Source organism: Parasteatoda tepidariorum, chromosome 5 (genome assembly GCF_043381705.1).
Source record: "Parasteatoda tepidariorum isolate YZ-2023 chromosome 5, CAS_Ptep_4.0, whole genome shotgun sequence".
NCBI classification, from domain to species: Eukaryota; Metazoa; Arthropoda; class Arachnida; order Araneae; family Theridiidae; genus Parasteatoda; species Parasteatoda tepidariorum.
Window position 1 is genome coordinate 30,104,767 of NC_092208.1, and position 27,307 is coordinate 30,132,073.

The following is a 27,307-nucleotide window of genomic DNA, read 5'->3' on the forward strand; positions in this document are numbered from 1 at the left end:
ATTTCATTGACATAATTGTTACAGGCTAGCAATTCCCATGCATATAATAATATTGATCTAGTGGCGTTTGATTAATAGGGTGGGGATCATCATTCCCAACGTTCATTACTCTTCCTTTTTGTGTATGTTATGATGCAACGCGACGCATTTTTACGACGTGAATAATGAAGCATATTTAAATTTTAATCATGTTTTGTGCTCGGCTGGCACTGATCATTAATCTCAAGAAGTTTTATCCTCTTTATTTGAGTTTTTCGAGGATGGATAAAGCTCCTGTTCTGAATTTTCTCTCATTTTTTGGCGACATTAGTCCGTGTATGTTGTTGGTTTGTTCATTTTCCCACAATGACTATTATGGGACATACGGCGTTTCATTCCTTTTTAGTTATTGCTCTTACATAATTGTTAATAATGTATTTTAAATTTTAGTTTTATGAATTAAAGTTTTATGTTTATTCCCAAAGAAAGATCTAGTATTTTACGACCTTATTAACGAGTATCGAAGTTTATTGTCTTCATAATTTACTTAAGCAAAACCTTTTTGAGGAAATAAGTAAAATGTGTTTTTTAAAAATTAATTGAAAATTATTCTTATCTAATTAATTAAAAAAAAAAATCTTTCTTTCAGAGAATCATGCAGAGAACATCCAAAACGAAATTTTAAGGAACAATGAATGATATCATTCAATTAATTGGTGAAAAATTAGGCTTTGCGTCCGGTTCGACACTTGCCATGAGAGTCCGTTATATTGCTTATTTAAAGAAACAAATATCTTTTTCTGTTTTAAGAGTTTTAACACATTCACGGGTAAGGTTTTAGAATTGTAGTAGTACTCAATTTTGATGCATTTTCTTAAAAAAAAAATCTTTTCTGACAAAATAATTACCGAAAATTCAAGTTAAAAAAAAACTTTATATATTTTTATTTGCGCTTAAATATATTATAAAAAAATTTATTATTGAATAAATAAAGAAGTTAATATTTAGTAACAACATCTTTCAGACCAAATGCTTTCTTGGTCGTTGAGATGTTTGTGATAGCTATTTGACTATATTGTAGATAAAACTCATTTAATGTCTGGATTAACTCATGAGGAATATCTATTTGCTCTTACTTTGAATCGTTTAAAAATAATTTTGCAGCCTGCATTCTTAAGTGTTCATATTTCGAAAGCCAAATTTGTAAATAACCCTTTAATTATCGAATTTTAAAAATCCTTACTAATTTTCTTAATTGCCACTGAGTTAATTCTTCAATATGATATGTTTAATTCTTAGGTGTGAATAAGCTCAATTTTTTTTGGACAGTTTTAAAAAACTTGATTGAAATACCAACCTTCATATAAATTCAATACCAAAACTTAATTTAACATTTTTTTCGGTGGTAAACTTTACACTTTTACGTTTGATTGCAGTTTCCATTTTCTGTTTCATGACAGATGTTTACGAAAAATCTTATTTATGCCATTTCAACTCGTGTGCCGTAGCAATAAAACTCACTAGTACCTAGCCTTCCGTGTTGACTAAACATATTGAAATGCCATATTTTCAAAAAAGTCAGTGTCGCTCTTTTGCAACACACCAAGCTTACTGTCACTTAAAATGTCGGAATTATCACTAACTGGAGATCTGTACCAGCTGGTGTTCCAACCTCCCACCGCCATTTTGCATAACTTATATATTTGCTTTCATGAATCCCAGGGTAGTTGTGGGGGATTCAGAAGGATATTGCTGTCAAAAGAATCATTTTTATTTTATAGAAGAATAGAATTATTTTGGGTCTGAGATTTTTCTCTATCCTTCTCTCAAATCCCTTGTCAAGCTGCGCATGGCATAACTGATGCTTCTAAAAGATGAATGGGATTTTTTTTTTCGGGCGTGGTCTTTTTTGTCCCGAGATTTTTAGGAATGAAAAAGGGTTGGCAGTTTTTATCTCATACTAGGACTTATAATTTTTTTTTATCAGAAGTCAAGAGTTAAATAGATATGAAGAGACTTGAAATATATTTGGCATCAAGCCTCCTATAAAATATTCAGGCAAAGAATTATCTTGCTAAGGATCTTTTTTTTCCTCATGAATATATAAAGATACATTTTCATCAGTTTGAACGTTTTTGATATAATTTGGTCTCTACGGTTAATGAGATTAAAGTTCGTGGAATATTTTATTCACATTAAATATTTAGTTTCTGAATTAAAAATTTTCCCAACAGCTTTTCTTTTAAAAAATAGGTTAAAGCTTTATTTTTTACTAATAAATGCATAAGTTTTTACCTCGAGCAGTTAGTGTTAGTTTTTTCCCGTTTTAATTAACCAAAAATTCTAGATATAACATAAGAAAATATGATTTGTTTTATATATACCCTTTAATTGTCTCAAAAGGAAAGTGCGTTTAACTGCAGTTGAGATTTTAGAAAATGACTTTAAAACATATGAAATAAAAATTTTAAATTGTTAAATTTAAATCATAAATGTATATAATTTTATTAGATGCCGATAATTTGTTGTAATTTTAATTACAGAGTGTCCCGAGTAAAAAGTTTTAGTGATTTTTAAAAAGTACAAAATAATCTGGACTTTTATTAAATTGCTCAAAACAATGCATAAACCACAATTTTAGGATTTGCAATCATTTATGTAGTATTTATAGATTTGAAACTCCTTACACATGGTCATAAATAATGATCTATTATCAAGTGGTCAAAATGGTAAATTTAACTAGTTTCAATCTCTTAAGTGGTAAATTTTAATTAATTTATTAAAGTATATGGTTTATAAATTTACTTTTTCATCAATAAGTAGTATGTAACAATTTTTTACTTTTTTTTTGTTATTGTAGGAGGATGCCAGCGATAGCGTGGATTCGGGACCAAATCATTTCCAACCGATGGTGGCCGTATTATGTGGTCATGGAAAATTATTGAACAAATATCTGGACGAAAATCGACGTTGGGTCACTGACTCAGACCCAAAAGCTATTTGCACAAAGGATAAACTTGAAATCCTGGAATACTGTCGAAAGGTAAGTGTACTTTTTATACAATGAAAATATGTCTTTTGACTTTGAATGTTTCTGTTGTTAAAATGTAAAGCTATCGTGTAAAAGTACTGGGCATCGTGTAAAGTTATCGTGTGAGCATCGACTACGGCAACATATCAAGTTATCCTCTAAGAGGGTGCGTTGCGTTTTTAATAAGTCCTTAAAGGTGCTTATTTTTGAATTATGTACGTTTTTAAAGACCCTTAAAAGTGCTTTTTTTTTTATTCGGGGTTTGTAAAATGTGCTTAATTTTCTATCTTTTAAAAGGAGATATATTATTATTATTTTTTTTTCCCGTGCCGATTCTCGTTCTAAATTATAAAAAAAGCAAGATTTTTCACAATTTTCTCTACAATATTTATCAGAAACTAGTTATTTTATCATGATTATGTGAAGTTTTTCATAATGTTTTTGAATTTTATTGATTTTATGTTCATAGATTAAGAACTTTAAACGATAGAATTTTTTTTTATTGCTGCACAGATCCTAATTATGATTTTTTTTTCGAAAAGTGATTAAAAGTATGAGTATTGAGTGCTTAAAAGGTACTTATTTTTCATTGAAAAATCTGGCTACGCACCCTGTCTAATGCAATAGATTACTAAAGAATTTTTTGTATTAGCTTGTAAAGCAAAAAGTGTCAGGGATCGAGAACACTTCGAGTAAGCCTATAATCTAATGCATAGAATTAAAAAAATAAAAAAATAATTGCAGGCTATTTTTATGGTTAATATAAAATTATTGTGCATAGCAATCGTCACCTGTAACATTTCCAATTCAGTTGCAATTAATTGCGAAGGAAATTGGCATGAAGCATGAATGAATTAGCATGAATTAAAAAGACATTCAACAAAATGCCAAGTGTTCCGCTCTAATTTTTTTTTTTTTTGTCGTATGCCTGTTTTTTTAGGCAGTGGGGGTGCGATTGTTTCTGTTTTTTTAGTGGAGCCATCTATGGCCAGGAATTCGACTTCTGCCACGCCATTCACACAGCCACTACCCGTTTATAGGGTTATCACACACAAAGGAGAAAGGACATAGAAACACAGAGAGAGAAAGAAACATCCCTACACAAACCGGTCGGCGTTCCGCGCTAATATAAAATAAAATTAGAAAATTTTACTACTGACCATTGGCTAGTTATAGCATTTTTTACAGTGGCCCCTTTTAAAAATATGTGGCAATTTTTGTTAGGCATTTATAATGTAATTAATAACTTACATTACAAATAAATGCCTTACATTATAACCATAATGTAAGGCACTTATTTTTAAGCATTTCTTAAAATATGGTAAACAATACAAGGTTCATTTCTAAAATAAGAAAACATTTAAAAAACAAGCGTGGAATGGAGAATTTTCAGAATATTATAAAATATTTATTATAGTTCCATATATTTTTTTTAAACAAATGCATTTCCGACGTAAAATGGTGATTAGCAGACATTTTTTAATCTCTCTTCATTATATTAAATATCTAACCTGTTATATCATAAATGTTCAAAAAAACATTTCTTTGAGTGCTGTTATAAATGTTTTCACAGTTCCAGTTTTTGCTAGATGATTGTACGTAAAATAACAATTTATTACGAGCACTTTTTGATGGAAGTATAAAATACAAATAATTAATATAAGTGCAAGTACAATACAAAATAATTAATACAATATATAAACAATATAATTAAGCAATTTTATTTTTAAAATGATATTTTTTATGGTTTGCTGGCTATTGTAAGTGAGGGAGGGAAAAAACTTAGGTTTTAAAAGCGTTTTGTTTAGTGATGGATTTTTAAATTGTCTTGTCAAAACATTTCCCCCCCTGTATCTTATTATCAGAGTAGTTAAAAAAAAAAAGTGGCGTGAAATAAATTACAGGAATTTGCTAAATTTTCAATAACTCCATATTTATTTTTTTAATCTAATGTTGTATTGCTTGCCCTAGAAGTTATTGCTTGACTTAGAAGTTATTTATAGTAAAAAATATGAGATAATACTTGATTAAAAACTTCATTCGCTTCAAAAATATATAAATAGAGAATAACAGTCGACATGAGCTCAAAACCAGACGCCCATTTTAAAGACTTGCCAGACCAGAATGAAAAGAAATTTAGTCTTCTTTCACGCTTTCGATTATCAGCATTTATCTCTGGTGAGTCTTGAAAATGGGCGCTTGGCTTTGAGTGCTTAAAACATGTTGACTGTTAATTCCTATTTATGATTTTGGAGGGAATGAAGTTTTTATTCAAATAATATCTTACCTCTTCTGCTTCTTGTGATTATTATTTTTTTTTAATGGTATGAGGTTTCGGTAGTTAATAATTCTATATACCTATTTACGATATGAGAAAAATTAAATATTTCTATCGGTGTATTGTATAAAAAAATAAAATGTGATGCAAATGGCATAGTGAAAATAAGATTATTTAAATTTTTCTTTGCGTTTTTTGAAGAAGAAGAAAAAAATAGATCAAGATTAAGTTTCCTTGAACTGTTAGTCTCGTTTAGATTTAAAAAGTTATTGGTAAAAATGAAGATATAGCAAATTAATTGTTTCGTAACTAAACTACGGTTAACAAATGGATGGTAATAATGTTTATACATTTTGTTCAGACATTGTTGTAATTCTTTCTATGCTATTTTCTTTAATGTGAAACAAAAATTTAAATTTCAGAAATTTAAAAATTTGTAAAATTATCCATATTTTTTTTTTTTGTTAACTTATATTTTTTCTGAATTAGTTATCGTTTCCTTCATTTGTCAAAATAATAATGTCATTATCCAGATTTTTTTTTAAAAAAAAAATTGGACATCAATTTCACCTGGTAAACAAGTAATTTTTTACCCCATCAAAACTCAATTTATATCCATTTCAGTAACTGAATTATCATTTTTACGACATGGCTGTATATTTATTTAGTTTTTTTTTTGTGCTTAGGCGTGTCTTACTTTATCCCTGTTGTTACAGCGTCGTCACACTTATTTGGCGTATTTACGATTGAAGCCAATTTTTACGATGCGTCCAAAGTATAATCTAAAACAATATTCTTGTTAGGTGTCTTTGCTACTGTGTATAGACTTATTGATCTGCCTCTGTTGTTTTCAATGTTTTATGTCAAGATATCGAAAACAAGCTTCAAACTTTGTTCTACTCTTGACATATTCGATTTCCACTAAAAATAGGTGTTCGGGAAAGAAAAAAAAACTTATTTATTTTTTTCCAACACTTGCGTTTTGGAGAAAATAACTATAGGGCATGGGGGGCTAAGTCTGGCTATTGTGTATCAGAAAATTGCTTTATTTATTTTTCCTACCTATTGTCAAGCCGTAGACATTTTGTTACTGCTTTTGCCCTTTTCTTGAGGAATTTTTAGTGCCTTTGCTATGGATTTAGTAATGCATCTCTTTGCTCCCAATGGAGAAAGCGCATATCGATTTCTTTGCCTTCATTGCTAAATATAGATATTTCTGTATTTTCTTATCTAGCATTTATTTTGTTTATAATAATTTCAACGTGTATTTTCCTAATAATGATTAAATTATAATTTTTCCTCAGAGATAAATTTTAGCACATTTTCTTCATTTCTTTTTTAATTATGTTTTTATTTTTTATTTTTTTAATGCATTTAAAATAGAAATATTCCTTATTACCTAACTTAAAAAAAGTTATTTTACATTTAGATTTGAGAGGAAATAGATGAAATAATAAACTAATTTTGAAAATTTAAATGACATTTTAGATTTGTACCAAATATCATTTATATTTTCGCAAAATTTTATTTTTATTCAGTTATACATATTTTTTTATTAAATTTTTATCTAAATGTTAAAATACATTGAGCTCATTTTTACCGCGTTTATATTAACTCGCCTTCGTGTATGTCTGTTCGGGTGGAATTTTGTAATCGATTTTAAACTAACTTCCCGACTAGCTACGGACTTCAAATTCGGCACATAGTTCAGAATTGGATGACAATGCATGAAAATGAAGAGAAAGAAGACATACAAAGTAAAATAAAATTTAAATGAAATTAAAATAAAGAAAAATTAGTATTTTCGTGATTGTCTTTTGTTGTCGATTCGATTATTTCAAATTAGTGTCACGTGTCAATTGAAAAATATTGTGTACAGTGAGTGAAAAAAATTGAGATTTTGGAAGTGAGTACGAAAAATTTTTTTTAAAAGAAAGTAATATTTTTAAAAACCACGTTTTTGTAGTGGAGAATAAGTAAAAAATAAAAATTTGAAAAACGAAAAACGTGGGGCGCATGAAATACATAACAGTACATATACGCATACATATACACATTTTCTTACTCATACACATACACATCCATATACACATGCATATCCATATACACAAACATATTCCACATGCACATCCACATTCAAATACAATTACAGATACACATATTCACATATACACATGATGGCTAGTTCGAGTTTCACATATCATGAGAATACACATATTCTCATGAGCACACATACACACACTAATATAACATTACTGTTATGTATTTCATGTGCCCCACATTTTTCGTTTTCCAAATTTTTATTTTTTAATTATTATTCTCCATTACAAAAACGTGGTTTTTAAAAATATTATTTTTTATAAAAGGTATGTGGGATCTCACATAAAAAGGGTGTGCTTTTATGATGCATTTGTATAGTCATTTTTGCTTTCGAAATTATCTGAGAACCATTTGTCGTTGTCGGTTTATTTTGTTTGCTGTTTTGGTAAAACACTTTTTATTATTTTGAAATCATTGTACTGTCCATAAGTAGAGCACGCATAAAAACTTTTTTAATTAATAAAAAGTCTGAATAATAATCCATGTCTGAATATCGATTCTGAAAGCACGAAGGTAAATCATTTATTGTTTATCAATATAGGCAATTTTCAGTTTGTTACTTTCAAACAACTATTGGAAATGAATTATCTGGCAATGAGCTTTAAATGCATAATTTACTCTTACAGGAAAAGGTTTACCACTTTTATGTGTGTGTTGTTTTGATCAATAAAAGTCATTGCAATACTAAAATTGCCTTTTTTTTTCGATTTGTATTTCAGTATTGGAGTAAATGTCGAACATTTATTGTTCATAAAACACTCTTGTCTCTTTACAAAATATTTTTCTTTCGAACTAGCCATCATCAAACTTCAGCAACTTAATATTTATAAGTTTATTATTATTTTTGTACATTAAATTCTTCTATATTTAGAATGAAACTTAAGTATTGCATGAAAGCGGTATACAGTTTTCTAAAAAACGAATTCAAAAAAATAGATCCTTGCAGATGCATTTTACCTGATTTTCACCATTATCTTTTTCCGAAATATTTTTTTTTTTCCGAACTAACCATCATCAAACTTCAGCAACTTAATGTTTATAAATTTATTTACATATTTGTACATTAAATTCTTCTATTTTTAGAAAAATTTTTAGTAATAAATGAAAGCGGTATAGACAGTTTTTTGAAAAACGGAAAAAAGAAGGGAAAAAAAAGGTCATTGCAGATGCATTTTACCCAATTTTCATCCTTATCTCTTTCCGAAATATTTTTTTTTTTTCGAACTAGCCATCATAATATTTCAGCAACTTCATATTTATAAGTTTATTTTTATATTTGTACATTAAATTCTTCTATATTTGGAATAAAACTTAAGTAATGCATGAAAGCAGTATAGACAGTTTTTTAAAAAACGACAAAAAAAAAAAAAAAAAAAAAAAAAAAAAAAAAAAAAAANAAAAAGTGTCTTTGCAGATGCATTTTACCTGAACTTCAGTTAAAAGATCTTTAGATGTTTCTCTCATGCGTTATCAAACCTATTTCAAAACGGCTTAGTATCCATCCACAAAAAAAAAAATCTAAAGCTATTTTTTCACTTTTATACCGAATTTTTTTTTTTCAACCCGTGTTTGGTTATGCACTCTAGCCTCTGTAACAAGCTTGCTGAGCAAAGAGGAAGATTGCTTCGGAAAGGCACCCAAGGGAGGTTCGGAAAGGGAAGTTTCTTCTTGCTGTGTTGAGCAATAAAATCCCGTTCTTTCGATTGCGTTGGTGTACTTTGCAATGAAAGCTTTGGTATGATGGAACTAGCTTGGTCTCTATACCTACCTCCCACTCTAGGTCTCCGAGTGGTAGGCAGGATTAGATTTAGTTTTATATTTATATCTCTGGTGGCAGACGTCTAATCGGGCGTGTCTCTCTCTTGCTAAGGAAAATGAATCTCTTCTCTGAGTTAGATCGCATTTGGGGGTTTCCTAATGGAAAGGAAGTGGAAAGACCTGATAACGACTAGCAGTAGTCTTAGATTGAGGATTGGTTCCTCCAAGAATAGTAAATTTATTACCTCGTCTCCTTGCTTTCATCGTATAAGTTAGATTTAAGGTATTAGTCCTATTGGCGCTTAACTAATTCAGCTGGAACTCTGCCTTGAGATGCCCACGCTGCCTGGGAATGCTAGTTAAATCTATTGTTTATTTTAGTTTGTGGATTAGGTGCAGTTTGTGTTAAATTAGTAGGAAGCGTCCTTGCATAAAGTTCGATTTTAAGGTTCTCTGGCTTTATTATTGATATTAGGAATGCGACTATGCTGATGTCATTCAATAGGTTTATTTGCATTTGGAGGAAGTCAGTGGGTTGTTGTATTTATTATCTCTGAATTTCAGGAGATTTGTAAAACTTCTGAGCTTTTGTGTCTTCTTATTGTTGTCAGAATCGATTTGTGTTAACATTTGCCTGAAAAGTGTGGAAATATTGTAGTTTCATTTTTATTCAGAATTTTTAGAAAAAGTTATGAACCTTATATAATTTGAAGCGGCACTTTTATAATGTTCCCAAATTCACATTAATAAATTCTAAATAAAAGTAAAAAGCGTTTAACCTTCACACATTAACGCTCAGATTTTATTTTTTTTTTTAAATTGCACGTTATGTATTGTTGAATGACGTACAATCAACTGGGGAAAAATGTATGCATTGCAAATATATCACAAGAAGGGGGCACTCTAGAAAGAAATTATTCTTACATTTCTTTTTACTCTTGTGTCATAGAATGCAAGTCATTGTGAAAAATAATTTTCGAGAAATGGCTGAACGCTTCATACACTTTTACCATTGATAAAATCTTACAGATTAAATGCTTATAAATTAATTACTTGTACTGAATCTTTAGAATAATGCACATCTATTTCTGAAAATATAATTGAACTTGGCGAAGATAGATATAAAACTGTGTCACAATTTTTTTTTTTAATATTTATTTATTTATTTTTTGGCACTTTTGAATCAAAAATTGTAATTGTCTAAAATTGTATAAACAGTATCTAAAATTTTAAATTCATAGTTGCTCGTTTCGTTATTTTCATAGTCGAATCGTTATTTATTCACGTTAAAAATGTGCCAATATGAAAATCTTTTGTGAAATATATTCACTCTATATTTGAAAAACATCTGCTTATTTTCAAAAGTATTTATTTATTTTTCTTCTTCTTGCTGAACCTTAACGGATTGCAAGGATGCCGTAGAGCCACGTAGAGCCAAATTTATCGAAATCCATGTGGAGTTTCTCATATTGTTTCAAATATGATATATTTGATTGAGTTTTAACTCTTTCAGGGGTGGTGATATAAAAAACTGCCTTGTTTATGTTCAATAAAAATACAAAACCTCTACAATTGTAATAGTTTTTATTATTTTAAATGGCGTTATTTTTTTTAACCACTTAAAATTTTGAAAAAAAAAATTCCAATTTTTTTTAAAACTAAAACTTCTCATAAAATTTTCTTGCCCCACAAAGGGTTAAAAATTAGTAAAGCTTTAAGTCGTGTTTGTGAAAAAGAATATGTTGTTATTTCTAATTACTACTAGCCAATATCAGCAAGCCTGCTTGGTGAAAATAAGACAGAGCGTGCGTTTCTTGTTTTTCAGTGGCGCCAAAAAGTATAATAAAAATAATGTATCCATGGCTTGCAAGAACAACCAATATTTGACCTAAGTTTGTTATTGGCTAACTTAGTTCAACATAAATTAAATTTGAAAGACATGCCTATTAAATTGAGTTTATCGAATTGATGTGATATATCGAAAACAAAATACTTTTACGGTGATGAATTTATTGAAGTTAAAATTAATAATTACTTAAATTACCATAAATTGTATTTTATCTCTAAATGTAAATTTTATATTGACTAAAATTCTTTACAAATAGTATAGCTCTTCTTAACAACATTTCGGCTCATTTAATTTGCAAAAAAGAATTTTGAATTCTTCCTTATTGAAAACCTACGCTATTGTTTGTTTTGAATACATTTCTTCCTTAGATTTGTTAGAACAATTCACGTAGTTTCATGAGCCTTGTTATTCTTTTTCTAGTTTCTAAAGCAATTTTTTTCATTAACGGGTACTGAATATGCAAATTTGTCAATTAAATGCTTTGAGATGCTCGTTAACCAGTAGGTTTATATCTTCTAAGCTTATACTTTTCCTTCAATTCACCGACTTCATTGTTTTGCTGACAATATCACCTTTGGGCAAGAGTCCAAAAACATAAAATAAATCTGCTGGCGGTTCTATTTTTGGATGATGGCCAATCTATTAAATATTTATGTGTTAGAGAAAACAACTTTTTGACGATTGGCGAACCATTGTAGATTTCATTGTAGAAAAAGCTTTCGTCGATGACATATATTTATAAATTCCCATGAAGATTGATTAGTTCTACAGAAGTTTGATAAAATTTTTCTTCTCCTGAAGAAAATGAACATTTTGAAAGATTTCGTGAAATGTTTGTTTTTGCAATTGTTAGAATGGGTTTCAATTGTATTTTTTAGATATAATGTATACATACATTAAAACAAACAATTATTATTCCGAAATTTGTTAGTAACGTTTATCCGGACATTTAAAATTCAAAGTTAAAAATTTTTTTCCTCAAAAATTATTTTTCTCGTTCTTTTTTTTTGTTGAGATGAAAGCATTTTTTAAACCGCAGAAGGATCCGACTCTAAAAAAGTAATTGAAGTTGCAAAATGAAATGATAAAACTGGATTCATTTTTCTTTTTTGAAACCCGATTCTTTTCTAAAGATAATTAGTATGAACGTTAATTCATTTTGATTACGTTCATTGTCCCGTAAAAATGTATAATACATCATTGCAAGATCTAAGACTTACCGAAATTAAAGTCGCAAAATGAAATTAATATTTCATTTTTTTAAATATTTATATTAACATTAATGGCATCATTATAGACATTACTAATTTTCATTACTCTCTAAATTTTAATTACGTTTTAGAAAGTAATTTTTATGGTTTAGACTTACTAATAACTAATCGCTTCCAACTAGCAGACGAGCTTGTTGAATATGAAAAATATTGATCTACAAACTGAAAAATGTTAACGATAATTTAACTTCAATATCAATGGTTGTAAGGTTTTTGAATTTTTAATTATACATTAATTACGCCGTTCCACCGACAAAAATCGATTAACTTATTTAGCATCATCTTTAACTTTATAGGATTTTTTCCTCTTTACTTTCTAAATTCTAATTATTGCAGATCGTTATCCGTTTATTATGTCTGGATAAATTATTTTCCGAACATTACCATTGGAAAATCTAAAGTCTATTAGTGGAGCTTCTTTCGAAAGACTAGAAGTTCGTTCTCATTAAAAATTCAGTCAATATTCGAACATCCCTCCTTAATGAAGTTTTACTCTTTGGGTTTAACTAAACAGTTCGTCTTTTATGCATATGTTCCTTTACAGACTTTGATATATAAGGTGTTCATAAAGTACGGAGTCGGTCAAATATCTCAAGAGCCCCAGGATCAAATCGGATCAAAAATTTTAAAACATGCATCTAAAATATTTTCAAAAGATGCATTCTGTGATAGAAAACTCAAACCTGACACCCTGAGGCTATTGGGCTACTCTCAAAAGATGAGGTATGGTTTGGTAATATTGGTTTTGCAAAATACCAAACAATCCATGTTTTTAGTATATGTATCTCTCGAATTATTTCTTTCGAACTATTTTTGCGCCTTCTTCATTTTGCCATCTGCGAGCCAAAAATGTCTGTTTGTCAAATCGGGGTATTTGTTTTTTGGGAAATTGAAATTCGCAGTAGAAAAGAAAAAAAAAGAAAAAGGATTTGCTGTCTACGATTTAAAATTTTGTGCCACCTAACCCCTTATGAGTGACGTTGAGGAATTTGGTTTAATTGAAAACATGTCACACACGTATTTTTAAATTTTTGATCCAATAAGTGGTCTATCGTAGACTAATTGAAAAATTTGACTGCTGACATCAGTTTTAAGGCTTATTGCTTGCAGTGAGTCTTGTAAGCGCATTGCAATGTGACGTCGGCAGTCTGCTAAGAACCAGATTTTCCAATTAGCCTATTGCATGCATATTTTCATTTGCTTGTATAACGTCGTTTAAATATTGTATGATTCTCGTGAGTATACCTTATATTAAGTAAATCGACTCTCGCCATTTGAGTTATTTAGTATAAATCCTAGTGCTGCTAAGTTTTGAAAACCTGAGTACCTAAATTTGTGTCCTACACTGAGTTTGGCGCTGCGAAGACACTTCCACGTCTTGTGCCTTAAGCTCTACATTTAATCTTTCCAAACATAATACACTCAGGCCTTTTATGTATTGTTTAGAAAGGAAAGTTTTCTTGTTTTTGGTGATTCGTAAAAATCCAACATGCGTGTTACAATTACTTGAAATAAATGTAATTAGTACTAGATTTTTAAATTATCTTTTAATCCGTTACCAGTTAATTTCATTTAAATGATACATGAGAATGAATTATTAATTGTCAAGTACATTTTACTTTCAGCTACCTAAACTTTCGAAATGAATTTTAGGAAATTTGTTTATTTGCTATAACACATTATTTATTTCGTGTCTCCTGTTTTTTAACTTTTGTAGTTCATGCTACTATCTTCTATTCGCTTTCCCAATTAATGACTTGCATTAATGTTCTATTATCTATTCGTTCTTCCTATTAAATGATACATACGAATGTATTATTTATTTAAACTATTATGCATTTTTATTCCTTTATTATTGCAAGTGCTGTGAAAGAACACAGCTTCTGAAGCGTCTATTCTTCTACCATTTTATATTAAAATAGATTTTCCTGGCATTCACCGCAGAAGAATCCTCTTTCCCCCTAACTTCAAAACGTTTAATCTTCAAAAGAGGTTGCATAAAAATAAAAACCTCTTCGAATTTATCAATCCATCCTCCAACTCCAGAGGTCTTTTGTCTAAATTTCAATTTTGAGCCTGAATTCGTGAAGTTTATTGAAAGTGTGACAACAAACGATTCTAATTAAGGCACCCCCGGCCGAAAACTTTCTCACATTGATGGATGAGGATCATTTTCCGAATCCCTCCCACTTAAATCATTTTTTCCTGCCCAAACCCCTAAAGTTGACTTGGAATATTACTTACCGAGATTGAGGGGAGGGAGCTCTTTGACAGCAGTTTTGCCTTGCATTTACTGTTAGGGGGCAGCAGCGTCAAATTTAATGGCATATTTATTGTCTTTAGAATGTATTTAGATGCATGGCAGAAGCATAATACACTTTTATTTTGTATCTTATGTGCCACTTCTTTTCTTTATTTTTTAGTGTTCTTCTGCTTAGTTTTATTCCTTGGAATTGAAGAACAATCTATAGTGTTTTCTTTATTTTATTGTATTTATTTATTTATCCTTTTACTCGTTTTTATATTTATTTGTTTTTAAGCACTACTTCGAATTTTAAGTCCCATAGTAATGGGATTGTAGAATCTATATCTTCCATTTTATTTGATTTGGTACTAGTATTATCTTCCTTTTCAGCGATCGATTGCTATTGTTTTCCATTATTTTTCCCATCGCTTTTGAGCTTTACTTAAATTTTCTGAAAAGTCAGTCCAATTTAATCTTTAAATTATCGATTTTTGTGTAGATATTTCTTGAAAACGTATAGGACATTTTTGTTTTAGTTGATCATATTAAATGAAAAACGATACTATTTTATTTCTTTGAAAATTCTAACGATGAAATTTTTTCATGCAAATTTGTTTTTGCATATTTTTTCTGAAAAGAGCTATCATATCAGACACTTAATAGTTGTAGAAATGCTTGGCGATTTAATTCTTTCCTGCTCTTTTAACTGAAATGTTCGCAGAATTTTTTTTAAAGTAATTAACTAATTAGCATAAAAGTAATTTTAACCAAGTTTATAACTTTTTTTAGAAGAATGTTTAAATTTAAAATAAATAGAAATGAGAACTGTTTGTTATTTTGTCTTTTATTAGCATAATAGGAAACAAAATTTGCAGTAAATAAAGGTGAAATAATGTTCTTTCCTACTTTAAAATTACTATTAAAATAGAATAATAATAGCTCTTTATTTTCCCTTCAAAAACTGCCATTTTGACATAGATAAAGGTGTAAGAACAACAGTCCTGTCTTCCTGCATTGGTCGTCTATGCATAGATATAACTTTAAGCACCGTTTGGTAGTCTTACCTTGAGTACCATTATTCGATGTTTATGTGTGTCAATGAAAGACCTTGAAGGGTGTCTGTTTCAAACTAAAATTCTTATCTCTGGGTGCCAGCATCTTATTTAGGGATCACAGTTATATTTGTTTTTAAAATCTATTAGCGGCAATGTTAATGAAGTTTATTATAAACAAATACATTGAGCTATTTTTCATTTTTAACTGTTAAATTCAGTTGGCGTAACATAATTTTTTAAGGATTTTATGACATGTTTCCATTGATGCATTTTGCTTAGCGTTTTTTTATTTTTTTAAACCCTTTTTGTATTTTCAAAAACTTCTTTCGAAATATTGTTCACATGAATTTTAACTAAAATTTGTACCCATCCGAACGCTATTTCCAGTCTAAGCCGTTATTGACTCTCAACGGCTGAATTCTATTGGAAGCATTGTCAATACAATTTAATATAAACTAATAAATTGATTTATTTTTCATTTCTAAGCATAACTGCACAGTTCAATAGGCATAACATATTTCTTAAAGAGTCCACAACTTCTCTCCATTGATGCATTTTGTTTTGCGTATTTGGACTTGGTATTTTAAAAACCTTCCTTTGAAATATTGTTCACATCCATTTCTTCTAAAATTTGTATCCATCGGAACTCTATTTCCAGTCCAAGCCTTTCCATTATTGACTCAGGGAAATTACTATATACTTTGACTTTGACTACACACACACACATATCGGACTGAAAAAGGACGTGGTCTATCGGAGAGGAAAATGTTTGTGTCGATTTCCAATCGATACTCTGGCGAAAGTATTGATCCAATCTGAAAGGTCCGCGCGCGACGACACGTTTATAGTGTGCCAAGGCAAATGCTTTTACCTAGCTTTTGTCTTTATGGAATCCCTTTTATGGCTGCTGAAAATCTGATGAGAGAAGCCATAATTCCTATCGCAGTCCAATTAGATTTTCACTTTCGGGATATGTTGTGGGGAGGAATCACGTGATTACATATTGAAAGGCGTGCGAATGTATATCATTCTTACTGCTTATTGTTTCCATGATTTTATGGCTGTTTGAGGATTATGTTCTTAAATTAAGTGACCGAAGAGATTTTATGCTTTCCTGTTGGTTTGATGTAAGGGTTGCTTACTTCTGAAGTGAACTGTCTTAGTATTGATTTTTTTTTGTCTTTGAAAATACCATTTTGTTTTCGTAAATGCTTACGGTTGGGGTGGGGTGTCAATTCTTTAGAAAATTCAAATTAAATCAATGGATGTTTATCCAAAGATAATTCCATGCAAAAAATTTAACTTTCAGTAAATATTCATTATTATTTTTTTTATTTTATTTAATATAAGTCAAAAAGATTTAATTGTAAAGTATACATTTTTTTGCATTATTTTAAACAATGCAATTTTGCTTGGCAAAATACAAAATTTGAGCGAAATCATTCAAAATGTTCTTGATAAATCGAATTTAAAAAATACGATTTTTTCCCCTTAGTATATTTGAGGTCCCTTCGAACCTTTAAAATGTTGTCCTAAAGCTTTAAATCCGATCATTAGATCAAAAAGTATTCTGGGAAGTCCATTTTTTTATTTTTCNGGCGTGCGAATGTATATCATTCTTATTGCTTATTGTTTCCATGATTTTATGGCTGTTTGAGGATTATGTTCTTAAATTAAGTGACCGAAGAAATTTTATGCTTTCCTGTTGGTTTGATGTAAGGGTTGCTTACTTCTGAAGTTAACTGTCTTAGTATTGATTTTTTTTGTCTTTGAAAAGACCATTTTGTTTTCTTAAATGCTTATGGTTGGGGAAGAAGTCAATTCTTTGGAAAAGTCAAATTAAATCAATGGATGTTTATCCAAAGATAATTCCATGCAAAAAATTGACTTTCAGTAAATATTTTTTATTATTATTTTTTTAATTTTAAGTCAAAAAATTTTAATTGTAAAGTATAAATTTTTTTTTGCATTATTTTAAACAATGCAATTTTGCTTGGCAAAATACAAAATTTGAGCGAAATCATTCAAAATGTTCTTGATAAATCGAATTTAAAAAATACGATTTTTTCCCCTTAGTATATTTGAGGTCCCTTCGAACCTTTAAAATGTTGTCCTAAAGCTTTAAATCCGATCATTAGATCAAAAAGTATTCTGGGAAGTCCATTTTTTTATTTTTCGCACTGTACCTACTGTAATTGTGAGTCAGTGAATGACTTCAGAAAGTATCAAATCTCTAAATGACGCAAATAGATAATGGTGTGAAATAATTTTTCATTTTTTGTTGCAAGATTCTAATTGGACAGAAAAATTATGGTTTTTTCCTGTAAATTATTCATTTATAAATGATATTTTTAATTTGTTCTATTTTGATCGCAGAGTTATTTAATATACATTTCTTCAACTGTTTTTACTATTATACGTTTTTGTTTTTGTCATATTTTCATTTAAATGAAATGCAACATTCGCGATCGTAACCTTGTCAAAAAAAAATCTTATTTAACTTAAAGGCTAAAATCAGCATATGCTATTAAAAATAATTGTTACAAAATAAATATAAAAAAAATACTAGAAAAAAATGATAATTCCTCTGAACTTAGGATGCAATTTTATAACATTCTGTTCCTAAAAGGTACTCGGTGCAATAATGTTTCAATAAGCCGCGAACAATAATTCAAGGAATTTTTATTAAAAATGCAGTTTTATTCATTATTGCATACTCTTTTTTAAATGTTTAGAATATTCCCTTTTCGTTATTGGGTCCCATCACCACTCTTAACTACTTAAATAAGAAACCTGAATAGAAGACCAGTAGCCGCAGTCGAGCCGCTAATAAATATATGAAACGTCCCCGTGGAAAAAAAAAGAAATGGTGTAATTCCTTTATTTCCTGGTCTGTCCCTACAAATTTCCACTACCTTATTTGGGGAATTCATCTTTTCTTATTTCATCATCTTCTGTTGTCTTGTGCACGCCTTTCTCTTAATGCCACCCCACTCACATCCATCCCAAGCTGCCAGATTCTCTTTATTTGTTCGACTTTCTCCAGGAATACTTTTTTTTTTATCTTGTTTCCCATTTTCTTCGTTTGTTCTGTGTGGAATTTTCTGTTTTATTCCAGCTTTTTGGTTTTTTCGGTTTTGGACCTTTTTCGCCCAGCAAAAGCTTTCAGCGCTTTTGGAGTTTTTGTTTGCTAATCTTTTCCGAACAGTGTCAATGCGACTTGACGGGATTTTTCGAGAGAAAAATTTTTCGTTCTTGAGTTTTCACTTCGCTTTTTATTTATTTTTATTTATTTATTATTTTTTTAAAAATTTTGTTCGGAATAATTAACTTTTTAATTTTCTTCTTCTTCATCCCATGGGTGATAATGACGTATTCTTATCGCACTCGAAAGTTTTCAAAAATGCATTTTAAAGTTGTGATAATTATGCTTTTTATAAAGAATGCTTTGTTGAAAAAATTCTTTTAATTACAGTGGAAGTGCTTTTTAATGCTAATTAGTGGATAAAATGGTTTTCAACTATGGTTTAAATTAAACGCAATTTGTATGTTTCGGTTTTTCATTTATTCTTTTCTTAGCGGATTGATTAACTTTTTTACATTCCAAACATATCTTCTACTTAATTAAAAAAAAAGTTTATAATCATTCCTCATAAGGGATTTAATTCGTTTTATATGCATATGTTTTTTTTATTCGTGCGTTGGTTTAGTTTATTTTTACGTATACCTACGTAGTTTTTGAAGTGTCTTGTCATTTTTACGTAAAAAACTTGTTTTTGACATTAAAAATCCAGCCCTTCCTTAAACACGTTAGTCTGCTAAAATAAAAAAACAGCACATGTGTGGATTGGAAAGTAAGAACGAAATTTTTAGAAAAGTTTGAAGAAGACCTTCATCTAGTAATGAATTAATATTTGTTGAAGATTATGTGACGATGAATTGAATAGAATAACTTAATTAAGATTAAAAGCTACAGCTAAGTTTAACACTAATTGCATTAATTCTCAAAATATAAAGAATTTCATTTTAAGAACTATAAATTCCTCTTGTTGCAACGCTGCTGAAACCATTTATTTATTCAACTTTTGAAATTTATAACACATTTTTGGAATTTGGATTGTAGCTTACAGAGAATTAGAATTCAGAAGTTATTTATATTTTTGGTATTAATGATGCTTGTTAAAGCTCCACGATTCTTCCTTGCAATATTTTAGACTCTAAAAGCTTGAATTCGCGCGTATAGCAGATAGTCTGTAGATATTTCTTTCTTGCGAGAAATTCTGATTTTCATTATTGAATTGATTATAGTTGCCTATTATTTAAAAAAATCGCTGTTGTTTAAAATTATGCCAAGCTATTTATTTTGTGAACATATTTGCGAAAGGTTTCTTAGATGTGCAATCAATAAACATGCAGTTTTTTAGAGTAGCTGCTGCTAAATTAGATGCCAAGTTATTTACTTTATCGTGCATAATTGTTTATACCAATTTGTAAGCTTAATGTTATGTAATAAAAGTGATTCAACAGATTCATCAAAACTGTTTTGGTGGCGAGAAAAATTTATTCTATTTTTGAAAAAAGAGCATGGTTTTTCCCTTTTTCACACTGTTGTTCTCAATGTATCTTAATAAAAAATTTTATTACAACATAAATATTAAAATTTTTATTAGATTAATTGCAATTAATAAACTTCATTGTCGTCCCACTTTTTAATGCTTCAAGATTCTTTTTACCCTCTAAAAAATAGCAAAATGTTTTACTAATTCCAATACATTTGTAGAGAGTCGTGGTTACCTTAGGGGATAGAGCGTTCGTCTTCCAATAAGGTGAACTGGGTTTGATTCCCAGTGATGGCTTGTAGATACGAATTCCGAATATCCTCAGTGGTCGACGGATTATGGGTTAAGGTCCCTTTTCTGCCAGGCTAACCATAGAAGGTTTTCGTGGGTTTCAACTCCATGCAATTCAATTGCGGGTTAGTTTAATCAAAAACTCCTCCACGAAGGCAAATTTCATCCAATACTTGATCCAGGAGTTCCCTTGTCCTCTGGATTGGGTACAAAATTACAAGGCTGCGGAGTTGAACATTAGTAGCTGTAAACTCGAATATTTGGGACGGCCGTCCTACGACGGTTATAAAATAAAATACATTGGCTTACTCAAAATTGGGTCGGCTGTACATCGATGGTTATAAAATACATTTGCATTATTCTATGATATTAACTATATAAGTCTTTTTTGTAAAAAATAGGATTTAATTAGCAAAAAATGTAAGGAAGAAAAAAAAAAGTTATGTACCTTCTTGATCTTAAACAACTTGATAGTTCAGTCAGGTTAATAAAGTTAAGACACAGGTGTGAGAAAAGTGTTTATAATTATTCGCTTAATAACGTTAGTTTTTATTTTATGAACAAAAAAAAATCTTTGCATGAAAAGAATTTACTTGATCTTATGCATCATTAAGCTAAGTAACTTTTCCTAGGTAGTATAAAAATGAGTCTTATATTAGAAAAATTTTCTATTACTTTTTGGCATCTTTATTTCCTAGTTTCATCAGTGACATATTATGGCTTTTTGACTTGGTGAAGATAAAAATGAAGATAAGTTTTTTCCACTTTTCCATTACTCATTTTTCATTAATCATACATTGCTCCCTCGAATGAAAAAAAAAATTTTTTTTTTCCTTGAAAAAGGAAAGAAATAGATAGGAAAACAAATAAAGACGAACCAAAGAAAGTGGTTTTTCAGGCTTCTGTATTTTTGTTTTTAGGTTTACTTACTAGTCCGTATATTTTTACTAGTTTCTAGTGTTTGCTCTGAAATTAATAGTACTTCATCTTTGACGTTTTCTCTCGAGATTTTTTCTTTCTATAACTCTCTTAAGAAGGGGGCTATCGTTTCTGGAGATTGAGTGCAAGAGTGGCCTTAATTAGATGTTGATGGGGTCTAGATTTGAACTGTATATTGAGCAATTACAACTGACTGAGTTGTCCTCCCATCGAATTCAATTCTTGATTTATCGTTCTTTCCGTAATTTATTTTTCTTTGATGCTAATAAGTTATAACATTACGACACATTATTTGGTTATTATTATGATTTTTTTTTAAACTAAAGTAGTCTCATTTTTTAAGGTAGATAAAATTTGCAAGAATCTTCGTACATTGACTTAAAAAAAAAATTATTAGCTTTAGTTATGAAAAGAGTTCCAACTCGTTTTTGCTTCAAATTATGTTGAAGATATATTTTTTATTTCCGTGGTCTCGATACTTTATATATATATATTCATCATCTTCTGTTGTCTTGTGCACGCCTTTCTCTTAATGCCACCCCACTCACATNTATACACAAAATATGCTATTTTTTGACACTTCGCCGAGTGCAAAGTTATTTATCGAAAGCAAGTTTTAACAATTTATGTTTAAAAAAATGAAATATCACAAATAGAATAGGGCGACTTAGCCTTTCAGGGAAAAATTGCCAAGTTTTTAAAGAAATGATTTGTCCTTTCTTTATTCGCTCAGGAACTTGTCAGGGCTCCAAAAACTATGTTTTGTTATCTTGTCGAAATTAACCCAGTTTAGCGGGTGCATTGCATTAAACATAATTTAAAGCTTAAGTTGTGGAGTAAGTTCAAATTTGTTAACAGATACCTGAATTTAATTTAAAGATGCGGCGAGAATTTAAGTGTAATTAGTTAGCAATTTTATTTATCTAATTGAATTGTTTTATACAAAACCTGGAAGCAAATTTTTTTTTCTTTCGAATCGAGCGAAAATTATTACTAAAATATTTTTGCTGGCTTCCTCTTTTAAGTTATCCGCTCAAATTTCACACAAGCTTTCTAAAAAATAGCTGCAAATCCCAGTAGTACTGAGATTTCTTGTAGGTTAATAGTATTACAGAAGTGTTCAGATGTTGGTATGAAATATTCATGATTTTTATCTGTATTCTATGTGTTAGGAATAAAGCGATACAGTGGATTGTGTATTTCTCGCTCGCGTGTTGTAGTTTGGGCCACGAATCTCAAAGGTACTTTGGTTTTCTAAAAGTACACTCTTTGAATGGGAAATGAAAAAAAAAGAAAAAGGTAAAGAAGCTTTTAATTTGCATGAAGTGGTCGGCAAATTGGAATTAATTTGGTTACCAAGCAGGAAATGTAGATTTCGGGAGTGAACTCCGTTTTAAATTACTTTCCCAAGGTTTTCATTCATTAATTTGAAGTTCCATTAATATTGAATAGAATTCTTTGGTATTTAATTATATGCAGCGAGATGTTTTATTTTCCTCCTTTTGGTTTTGATTCATGTGTTGATTATTCTGCTAAAATTCTTGCTTCAATTATTTTTTGAATTTTTCACTGAAATAAATTTCTGCCTCGTAATTAATGGGAGTATGGCTTAACTTTAAACGTTTATTTTCCGTTTAGTCCTTGGAAATCTGTTGATACAGTGTGAAATCTTGGTTATAAAACTTGGGCTAATTAGGATCTTAACCTTCAAGAAATGAAGGTATAGCGAAACTTAAAATATTTTTAAGTAAGTTTTGCGGAATTTAAATTCTATCTCTATTATTTATGGGTGCGTAAACAAACTTAGGTTGGGGATAAAATACTTTATTTTGCTCTATAGTTAAAAAGGTTAGGGTTGTTTCTGTTGGCTCTTTAGTTATAGAAAATTTCCAACGTGTTCGAGCTATTACCTTTTTTTTATTCTTTTTTTAAGAAAAAACGTTTATTATACATAATTTTTTATTGCAGGAAAATATTAATTCCATCCGTACACTGTTCATAAGGTTGAATTTTTCATTTTTTTTCTTCTTTTTGTGCAAAGTTAACAGATTAAAAATCGAAATTAGGATTTTTTTAAAATCTAGATGCTATTGACAATATAAAATGTTAATCTTTACTTCGAATTCAAAACATTCAAATCGTAGCTCCCCCCCCCCTCTTAATTGAAGAGAAAAAAATCACCACGATCAGAAATGAAAGGACTAAATTTAAATGCAGATATTTTTAACAGAGTAAGTTTTGTTGCATTAAGGTTTAAGTGAATTTTATTTAAAGTAAAATGAATAAGATAAAAATGCTCGCACGATTTTTTTTCTCTTTTTTCTTTTATTTTTAGTTATTTAATTTTTGTTAGGCAAAATCAAATAATCCTGGACAGGAGCAGCAATATCAATGAACAATAATAAAAATAATCGTGTAATTTGAATTAAAAATATTTTAGAATTTATAAAAAGGATAAATATAGCATTTCTGTAAAACTCACGATGTATCGATATATCTTAGTAATAGTTCCCTTTTATTTAATTTTTTCAAGAGCCTTTGACCATTCATGATTATGTTCCGGCTTGGACTGTGACTATTAAATAAAATTGAACAGTAATTGTTATATTACAGGAACTGACCCTTCGTTCTCATTACAAGCCAAAGTAAATGTGTGCACGAAGCGTTTCTGATAACTATCCTCTGGCATTCACAGTTTCTAGCACGTCAATTGAAATAATCCGTAGTGTAGAAATCCTGCAGAGAAATTGCTTGGAATATGGTATTGGTACCGTGCATTGTCCACTTCAGCAAGCAATTACCGTGATTTAGGCGTTATTGATTGCGTTGCAATCACCCGTACTTTAATGCGATGAGTCAAATACCGGAAAGCAATTAAAGGAGCTTTTGTACCTGATTCAGTAATTGTACAATTTCCTGTTAATTGATGAATTATTGAAAACATTGTTTGCTTCATAGTATAATCATATTGATGATTATTATGCCAGTTTATGTATGCGCATGTATATTTTAATTATTTATTGAGATTCATATTCAATTTCAACGAAAATTTATATATATATGTACTGAAAAACATAAAAAGATTTATTTCGATTCGGTTACAGGAAGTTTTTATTTGTTAACTACGTAATTTGTGCCTTTATATTTAAACAACGTATTATATACGAGTATAAACAAAATATTTAGGTTTAAACAATGTATGTATACATACATTGTTTATACCAATTCTATAGATTACCAACCTGCATAAAATTAGACGGCTTCAAATATGAAATGATTAATCACTCTTTGCCTTTGTATTTTTTAAGACGCCTGAAGACAAACTTGCACAGATTAAATGGAATACTGAACAACAGACATTCTATACCTACATTTTATACTTCTCAAACGGAAAGTTCTCAAAACTGCGACGTACTTCGCTTAGCAATCTAAATTCTTTGCAGAACAATTTTTACTTGGAACAGAACTATTTGCATCAATTCCCTATGTAACAATGTATGTCAAAGTCACGATGAAAATTTTATATATTGTTAAAACTTTTGTATCGTTGTGCAGGCATTTGTACATAGACGTTTAACTAGTTTAGATTCATATTTTTTAAAAATTTAATTTTTAAAATAATTATTATTAAAAAAATGGCAATAATTTGATTATTGACAGATGATTATTCTTGATGATACCTGCAGAATATTAGTAGTTATCAAAAGTCTTGTTGCCGAAAATTACATATATATCTGATGCTCTTGAGCTGTCTTATTTTACCAAATGGTACAGCTTAAGAGCTGTAAAAATACACGCGTCTGAACAAATGGCTCGGTACTGATGCTACTTGTTTTAGAAATATCTTCTTCCTCTATTAATTAATTACATGATGTATTCCTTAGAATGCCTGCATTTTGTGCTTTGCCAGTGACATATACTCTGTGCAGGTTTTTCGCAATCTTTAATTACTTTATCTAAGCTGATTTTATTCATATTATATTATACTATTCATATTATATTATACTATTCATATTTAGAATTTCTTTTAACACTTTTGTATAGATATCATTTTATACTTTGGTATGAATTTTGATATTACTTAGACATTAGCATAGAATTTGACATTGACCTAAAAGAAAATTACGATGTTCGAATACGTGCCATGTATAGCTTATTTTTTGTAGATGGAATGAATATACTTGGTTCATACTTGGCTCTAAAAAGGCCAGCTAGGCAATCTACATAGCCCCTAGTATTCTGTAGAAGGCATGCATTCATATATTTCGAGTAATTTAATTTAGTTATGACATATGAATGCAAATATAATACACTTCCTCAGGCTAATTAATTAGTTTTAATTTTGCATTTTATGTCTCTTTCATACCACTTATTGTTTTATCGTTTGCAATATAGAATTTAATTTTCTGGCAAATAAATTCTAAAAACGTTCTTTACTCAAGAGAGGGAAAAAATGAGAAACTTCTTTTATAACTTTTTGTACTGAAAACGTTTTTCGATCATCAACATTTTAGCAAAATACTTTCCTCGAATGGATTTTCTTTCTGCTTGAAGCTTTTCATTTTTATTGAAGATCATTCTGAGCACACAAACCAACTTTCTTCAGCAGTATCAAGTTGGAAATAAAAATAAAAAAAATCTAGCCTTCAATTCACTGCTATGTTCCCTTGTGTGTTAAGAAGACGTTGAGAATCAGTTATCATTTTATTGTCAATATATATAAAAAAAAAAAAGTTTTTCAATGGTTTGTGAATTGCAACACAAGTGATTATTAAAATTCTTTTTCATTCTTAAATCCCGAAGGTATACGATGGATATGGATTTTTTAACTTGCTTTTTTTCTATTGAAATATTTTAACTAATGAATTTGTCTCCTTTTCATTTAGTTAAACTTTGTGTTGAGATAAAGTTTTTATTTCAAAACCCGTTTTTGGTTTCTTTACCGGTGAATTCTATTATAGTATTTAATTGTATAATTATTTCCAATGTAGTCTATTACAGTGGTTCCCAAATTTTTTTTTTTTTGGCTGTGGAACCCTGAATAATCGACCTTCTTTTGGCGGAACTTAGAGACTTAATGAATAAATTTCATCAGTGTTTGTGAATATATTATTAAATGAACGATGTAATGCTTTCAAAATATGTAATGATTCAAAATATTTAATTCTAATAAATCTATTTCTGATAGGAAAACATTTTTAATTTTAATAAACCTTTTTTCTAAAATTCTAAATTTTATCGAAAATATTTAGTTAATAAATTAGTGAAAGTTTTCATCCTATAGTTTTATCAGTGTTAATCTCAAAATTAGATTCTATGTTCTTGAATTCATAGGTCTGAAGAGGCATCTAGTCTAATTCTTAAATCGATATTAATGTCTGCACACGCTGAAATATGGTTTCTATTAAAATAAAAACGGAAAAAGATTAAAATAAACCTTGAGAATGGTTAACAGACAAACATATCCTCATTTTTAAATTAGGTTATTTTTAATCGATGCGAAAAACTAATAGAATTTTTCCCAAATGTATATCCTTTTCATTATTCATTTCTTATTTTTTTGTTAGAAGTAACATTGTTTTGAAACTTCTTTCGTTACAAGCATTTCAATTGAATAAAAATAATTCATAAAAATAATGGATTATTAATTGTATGTTTGAAAAATTTAATTACGGGCTTTGAAAATTATAGCGTTTAAGAAAAATTCTTAACACTTGGAACACCTGTGACCCTTTTACAGAACCCCATGGTTCCGCGGCGCACGATTTGGGAACTGCTGGTCTATTACATCAACTTCACCAGCGAAAGATTTTTATTCAAAAAATAATTTTGTGTGTCTTAATCATTTGAAAGTATTTAGTTTCGGTGTTGGCAATTACTCATCATGAACTCTGACCATTTAATGAACATTTAAAATTGTTATGAAAAATATTACTGCAAAAATTTCTTTCC

The 27,307-nt window shown here is 29.3% G+C and overlaps 1 protein-coding gene across 1 annotated transcript in view; it reads left to right on the top strand.

Annotated features, from left to right (window-relative positions):
* Positions 1-27,307, top strand: part of LOC107456233 (amyloid-beta-like protein) — a 143,604-nt gene that overhangs the window by 45,544 nt on the left and 70,753 nt on the right. The window contains exon 2 of the mRNA XM_016074055.3: positions 2,840-3,022. Coding sequence (XP_015929541.1) covers positions 2,840-3,022 — 183 coding nt within the window. The remainder of the gene's footprint in view (positions 1-2,839; positions 3,023-27,307) is intronic.